The sequence below is a fragment of the Temnothorax curvispinosus genome, unplaced genomic scaffold, assembly GCF_003070985.1.
Source record: "Temnothorax curvispinosus isolate PA1 unplaced genomic scaffold, ASM307098v1 QBEX01010230.1, whole genome shotgun sequence".
Lineage (NCBI taxonomy): Eukaryota > Metazoa > Arthropoda > Insecta > Hymenoptera > Formicidae > Temnothorax > Temnothorax curvispinosus.
In genome coordinates, this window is record NW_020220010.1 from 202,385 (window position 1) to 209,150 (window position 6,766).

The 6,766-nt window shown below is 34.3% G+C and overlaps 1 protein-coding gene across 1 annotated transcript in view; it reads left to right on the forward strand.

Moving 5' to 3' along the window:
* LOC112459920 (argininosuccinate lyase) overlaps positions 1 to 6,766 on the forward strand; it is a 261,202-nt gene that overhangs the window by 157,130 nt on the left and 97,306 nt on the right. Inside the window, exon 7 of the mRNA XM_025024293.1 lies at positions 3,546 to 3,739. Coding sequence (XP_024880061.1) covers positions 3,546 to 3,739 — 194 coding nt within the window. The remainder of the gene's footprint in view (positions 1 to 3,545; positions 3,740 to 6,766) is intronic.

Sequence of the window (6,766 nt, forward strand, 5' to 3'; positions counted from 1 at the left end):
CTTGACTAAAGGAAACATAAATTTGACTCGAAGTCGTTACACGCTACATATAACATAAAACTCGAATTATGAACATCTGACAATAAAATATAAATTTGTTAGTCAATCCTGAACAACTGCAATGCCACATACATCGGGCAAACAAAGCGGCACTTATGCACGCGTCTCAGAAAGCACTATTGTCACTATTATTTAGCGAAAGACAGTTAACGTAGCCCTACGTCTACTTTCCTTCGCTGAATACTTTAACATGAAATAGTGACAGTTGACGTAGTTCTACGTTGATGTTTGCGGCACAGTTCTTACTGTGCCCGTTTATTCTTTTAGTTTTCGATGCCAATGTGTTTCTTATTGCATCCCCCTCTTCTCCTTTATTGCTATTATAGCATAAATTTTTTAGTGAGCACATAACTGTGTCGACTGGGGGGAGAATACGTCAACGCAATTTCGTCATCTAGCGATACATTTTGCAAATAATTTTCGTGAACCATCCAATACGCGGGATCTGTTCTTTTATCACTGAAATATAAGTATGGAGTGGGCACTGCGATGCTACGCCTGTAGGCGGAAAACGTGCCTGAGACAGATGGATATTGTAGGATCCCTCTCTTTCTCTGTTATACAGGATGCATGCGCATATTACTGAGAGGAAGAGACAAGGACAACAATCCCACTTTACCTTTCTCTCGGTACGCGCTAGTGCCTTTTCCGTACTTATATCTCAGTGTTTTTTATACTCTATATTTGTTGATACGTCTATATTTGTTGATAAAGTGTCTTAATTCGCTAGGTCATAGTAGTAGACTGATTATCGGATTAATTTATTCACTGGGTCGATAATGACCAACGCGCGTGCGGTTTATCAGTATATTAACCCTCCATTGCCCTCGTTCGTCAAACGAACGTCAGTGCCCTCGTGTTAGCCCTACGCCGCGCTTGTATATTTGTCACTGTATTAGTGTGATATTGCCATATAGTTTTCTCAGGTCAATTATTTCTAATATTCCATTATTTCTAATATTTGGTTAAACTCTAACCGACCATTAACTTTTCAAAATAGTCAATAAAAATGGGCTATTCTGAAAGTTAACGGTCGATTAGAAGTTAACAAATGTTGGAAATATTGGCCCCTAAACACAGTTTTGTAAGAACAAGAGGATGAAACATCGATCGGTACATCAATCTAAAACAGTAAAACTTTCATTTGGCAACAACACGAGTTGCGTCGACTCTAAGTAATAAGTACTTGCTCTTAATATGAGCGCTGCGCATAGATATATCACACGTTAGCACTTTCAACGTCTAATCTAAAAATTGTATTAACAAAATTTTAAAAAATAATTATGCAAATATAATCTAAAAGGTTATAATATAAATAAAAGTTATAATACAAAAGATTATAAATAAAACAACAAAAAGTTTCAAAGTCAAGTTTTATGCAACATCTATGTAATTGAGGAAATAAGATGTTAGCGCTCACCTAACACGAGGGCATAATGGAGGATTAAAATATATAACAAAAAGAATTTTTCTCTAACTGGTAAGAAAAATGCAAGGTGAAATAAAAAGAGTTAACTACCCAGAGAACATTAAGACGTCTAAAAGATATAACATTTTTTAAACGCCTTATATAATTGTCAGAAAGACATCTTTAAGACATCTTTAAAATATTTTATATCTTGATTTATGTTTTTAAGACATTGTTTTAAGATATCTTAAAAACATTTTATTTGGGACTACTTTTAGATATATTGTAAAGTAAAATTAGTAAAAACGGAAACGGGTTAACAAGGAGAATAATAACAAAAGAAAAGCTAGTATTGCTTGAGAGAGAAATAAATCGGTATATAAATAATTTAATATTTACAAAACTTTAATAACACTATCTATTACAGAGACCAGTTTTGTCATCAGCAAAGTTACGTCATTAGTAATTATTAAATTATTAATATACCGATTTATCTCAGGTAATTCTAACTGCTATTCCGTATTCTCCCTTTTGTTTACGCGTTTTTGAACAGTTAATTTCACTTTAATTGTATAATTGTGACATTGAATAATGTAAAATATTGTAATAATAGATCGATTAATTGACAGGAAATATTTGTATAGCCTATGATATATCGTGCATATTAAAAGTTGCGAAATTGGGCAATTATCTCAAAAAGTATTAGTTTATTGGAAAAATTTTTCAGATAAAAGTCGAAGGGTTTAAAGGGGGCTAATAGACAATCTTATTAGATTTTAGGTCTGGAACCCGTTTTGAGAGGCCCAGAATAATCCAAATTAAGTTTTTTTTAAATAAAAACTCTCATTTTTTTTATTGTATTATCTTTTTCCATTAATTAATTTCAACAACTTTTGTCTAAAACATTTTTTTACTTGCCTAATCTTTTTCTAAATATTTAAGGAAGACTTGGTAACTTTTTCAACATGCTGCTGCAATAGTACCTCAACTTTTCTAAATATTTGTGTAGATATTTCCTTGGAGCTTTCATGTATTTCTATCATTTTGAATTTCGATGTGTACTGTACTTTGACATGAAGTTGTGCTTAATTGTAGTCACGTGATGTATCACTGTAAAGTTTCGACTTCCCTTTATTCATTAAGCAAATGCTGTCCTTTCTAGTGTGTATACGAAGTTATTGCAAACTATTAAAATGAAGATGGAAAAAGAGCAAATTCGATTTTCTTATATGAGTTCAAATTGAGTAAAGCTTCGGAAACTGCACGCAATATTAACTAAGGGACCGTCAAGAAACGTATAGTTCAACGTTGATTTCACAAATTTCATAGCGGAGACGAAGGTTTAGACTTTAGAAGATGAAGCGGGTGGACGGCCTGAAGTTGTTGATAATGATTAATTAAGAGGCATTATCGATGCAAATCCATTGAAAACCACTAGAGAAGTTGCACAAATACTTAACGTAGACCATTCAATGAGCCGAGGTATTCACATTTGAAGTTAAAGATTAAAAACCACAATTATTTTTGTACCAAACTAATACATAGTGAAATTTTTTTCTTGAGTATGCTTTGTCCTATCCGTGCCATTTAGATTGTAACCGAAACAACATCTTTTGATCAAGTCTTTTTTAAAACGTCTATAAAACGTCTTCTAGATATGCGCGTTGTGTCAGTAGGTTATTATTTTTCTTATTATATATTTTAACCCTCCATTGCCCTTGAGGCAAACACTCATATCAGAGTAAAGTTTACTAAACTTAAGATTAGTTTTCTTTATTATAATTTAATTTTTGTATTATAATCCGAAAAAACAACACCGGACTAATATAGTGATATACGTAGTACAGGCGCGGTACGGCGTTCATATGGGAGCACTAACATTTATTTGCTAAACAAAGACAATGGATAATCCAACAAACTGTATGCGCGTTGATTATTATCGACTCAGCAGGCAAATCAGATCGATAAATCAGGCTGCTATAACCTGACAAATTATGGCACTTTGCTATATATATCTATAAATAGAACTCATAATTAAAATTGAGCCTAATTTTATTATTAATTTCTTAAATTTCAGCTACGCATGGTACATGAAACAAGACTTGGAAAGACTATTAGAAGTGCGTAAACGTGTGAACATTTTACCGCTTGGTAGTGGTGCAATAGCAGGAAATCCTTTTTCAATCAATCGTCAGTTTTTGGCAATAGAACTTGGATTTGACGAAATTACTCAAAATAGTATGCATGCTGTTGGAGATCGAGATTTTGTCGGTATGTTTTACAAATATAATGCTTATTTCAGATAAAAACTAGTAAATATTGGTAGATTAAATAATGTAACAATATCTTGTAGGGGAGAGCGGGACTAGTTGTGACACTTTTTGAAAATTTTATGTATCTTCTAAATTACTGGTCCCACTGGTCAGATGATGCTATTATTCAAAAGAACAGTTTCTAATCATTTAGATCCTCTACGTTTCTTTTGCTTTGTTCATGTGCAACAGTAGTGTACAAACACTTGAACAAAACGATGCAAGTGTCACAGCTATAAACCTATCAGTAGGGTAAGTTGTGACACCCGTTGTTTGTTAGCATTGTTGTTTTTTGTCAATAAGTTCGTACTATGGTTGTGACGCAATTAGTAACAAAGTTAGTAATAATTAGTTAAAATCGTTGAATTCATGATGTTTTTGATATAAAGATATACAAAATTGATTAAATTAAATAAACAACTTAAATCAAATAAACAATTAATGATATCGAAAAATTATTGAACAATCATTATTTCAGTAAATATGCATAAAAGGTTACACCTCACCAATTTTATCGCCACTTAAATATATTATAGGGGAGGTCTTTCTGAGTAATTCCACGCCAGAAAAAAGTGGAGGACGGCATTAATTCAAAAGAAATAGCAAATTAAAGTTTCACACAATTTTAATACTTTTTTTTAGGTATTATAAAGTCACATTAGTTCTAAGAGAAATAATTTGCTGATATGTGCTACCGTCCCTTCCCCGCAAGCAAGGGTGGGTGGGGGTGGACATCGGTTCGCGTAAAAAATCATGGATATTTTGTCAACAATCGAATTGACCGACCTATTGTTACTGTTAACGAGGTTGAGAAATTCGTGTAATTGCATGGTAAAATCTTCTAATGAATTGTGCAAAATTTATCAATTCGAAAAGAATTTATCGCCGCGCTTGAATTCATTTCAACTTCTACATATTTTATCTTTAACAATATTATTTACAAACTTTCGGTGCACCTATGGGATCACCTTTATCGCCAATAGTCGCTGATGTCGTCATGTAGGATTTAGAAAAAAAGGCATTAAGTTCTATTGACTTGCATCCATTAATATTTCTTAGATACGTGGATGATATAATATTAGCTGCGCCGCGCGATATGATTGAATACATTTTAAGGGGATCCTATAGTGGCAGTCTTTACCGACATTTAGTTAAATGCATTAAGGGGATGCTGGAGCCGTCTGTTTTACCGGCATTTTTTGTCGGCACGTAGCGTCGTATTAATTTGACAGAATTAAAAATCCTTCTCCAGAATTGCAGTACATACATTAATGATTCGGGGAAACTCCGATTTTATATAGAAAACGAGAAAAAATTACGGAAGTACAGATTTCCTTATCCTACTCTTATCCCAATATGGCGTCTCGAGTTGCGGCGAGCTGTCAGCTCGTCACAAGATGTATTTCATATAAGAGATATACCATTGGTACGAACGCGAAAACAAGTTTCCCCGAATTGCACAACAAGAAAAACATCGATAAACCCCCCAAATCAAGATTTGGAAGCGTAATATAAAAGTATAATGTCGGTGTGCATCATGCGTATGTGTGCGTGCAATGTAGCGTGCTATCCTTGTCTATATCTTTGTCTATACAAGGACAGATATAGTTCGCCGGTCTTCTTTACCGACGCCGATCGAGTTCGGCTACGGCTCCAGCATCCCCTTAAGGTGATGCTGGAGCCGTCTGTTTTACCGGCATTTTTTTGTCGTCATGTAGCGTCGTATTAATTTCACAGAATTAAAAATCCTTTTTCAGAATTGCAGTACATACATTAATGAATCAAGGGAACTCCGATTTTATATAGAAAACGAGAAAAAATTACGGAAGTACAGATTTCCTTATCTACTTTTATCCCAATATGGCGTCTCGAGTTGCGGCAAGCTGTCAGCTCGTCACAAGATGTATTTCATATAAGAGATATACCATTGGTACAAACGCAAAAACAAGTTCCCCTGAATTGCACAACAATAAAAACATCAATAAACCCCCCAAATCAAGATTTGGAAGCGTAATATAAAAGTATGATGTCGATGTGTATCGTGCGTATGTATGCGTGCATTGTGGATAAGAGTAAAGCGCAAAATAGCAGAAGATTAGTTCCAAGATATTCGGATAGAGGCGTTATAAATTTCCATGGCATGCACCGTATGCACGCACGCACGGTCGCACGCACGCACGCACGCACGCACGCACGCACGCACACATTCAGAGATGAGTGTAGAGGACGAAGGGTAAGAAGTGTGAGGTGAGGTTATACATCTGTCACCATCTGTCACTATCATAGCAAATGTGTTTTTCAGTATTTAGTAAGTGAATGTGTTGCATACTGTGTTTACGCGAATGTTACTTCTGTAGTAACTTACGATAATTCACTCCGCGTAAACGCAGAGACCTTCGTTTACGTGGTGTAATTATCATATGTTACTACAGAATAAACCCGTTGACGCAGAGTGAATTATCGTATAAGTTACTTACTATCGTAAGAAGTAACGCTCGCGTAAACGTAGTAACAATAAATGTGTAAATGCATAATATTTTTAGGCTATATTTATATATTACATTGGCTGCATTCCGATATTCACTGTCAGTACTGAATATTCCCAATAAACACAAATACGTCCTATGTACGTACAACGGACGTCTATGCCGGACGTTGTGTATGTACGCCCACGGACGTCCATACCAAGTACAGCGGACATACACGGGGCGTCCACTGTACGTCCGTTTGCAACTCTAGTGGACATCCATAAGACGTCCATTATTGGATGAATGGATCTTAAATGGACGAATTATGGATCTTAAATGGACAAAATTCATACCTTTACTGGACATATTTCGTCTTATTATATACATGCATAATTCATAATTAATTAGGTAATTAATCGTTAACAACAATTTTGTAGAACTGAAATATTTTTATTTTTTATTTACTGTGTGTGTGTACAAATATATATATATATATATATATATATATATATATATAT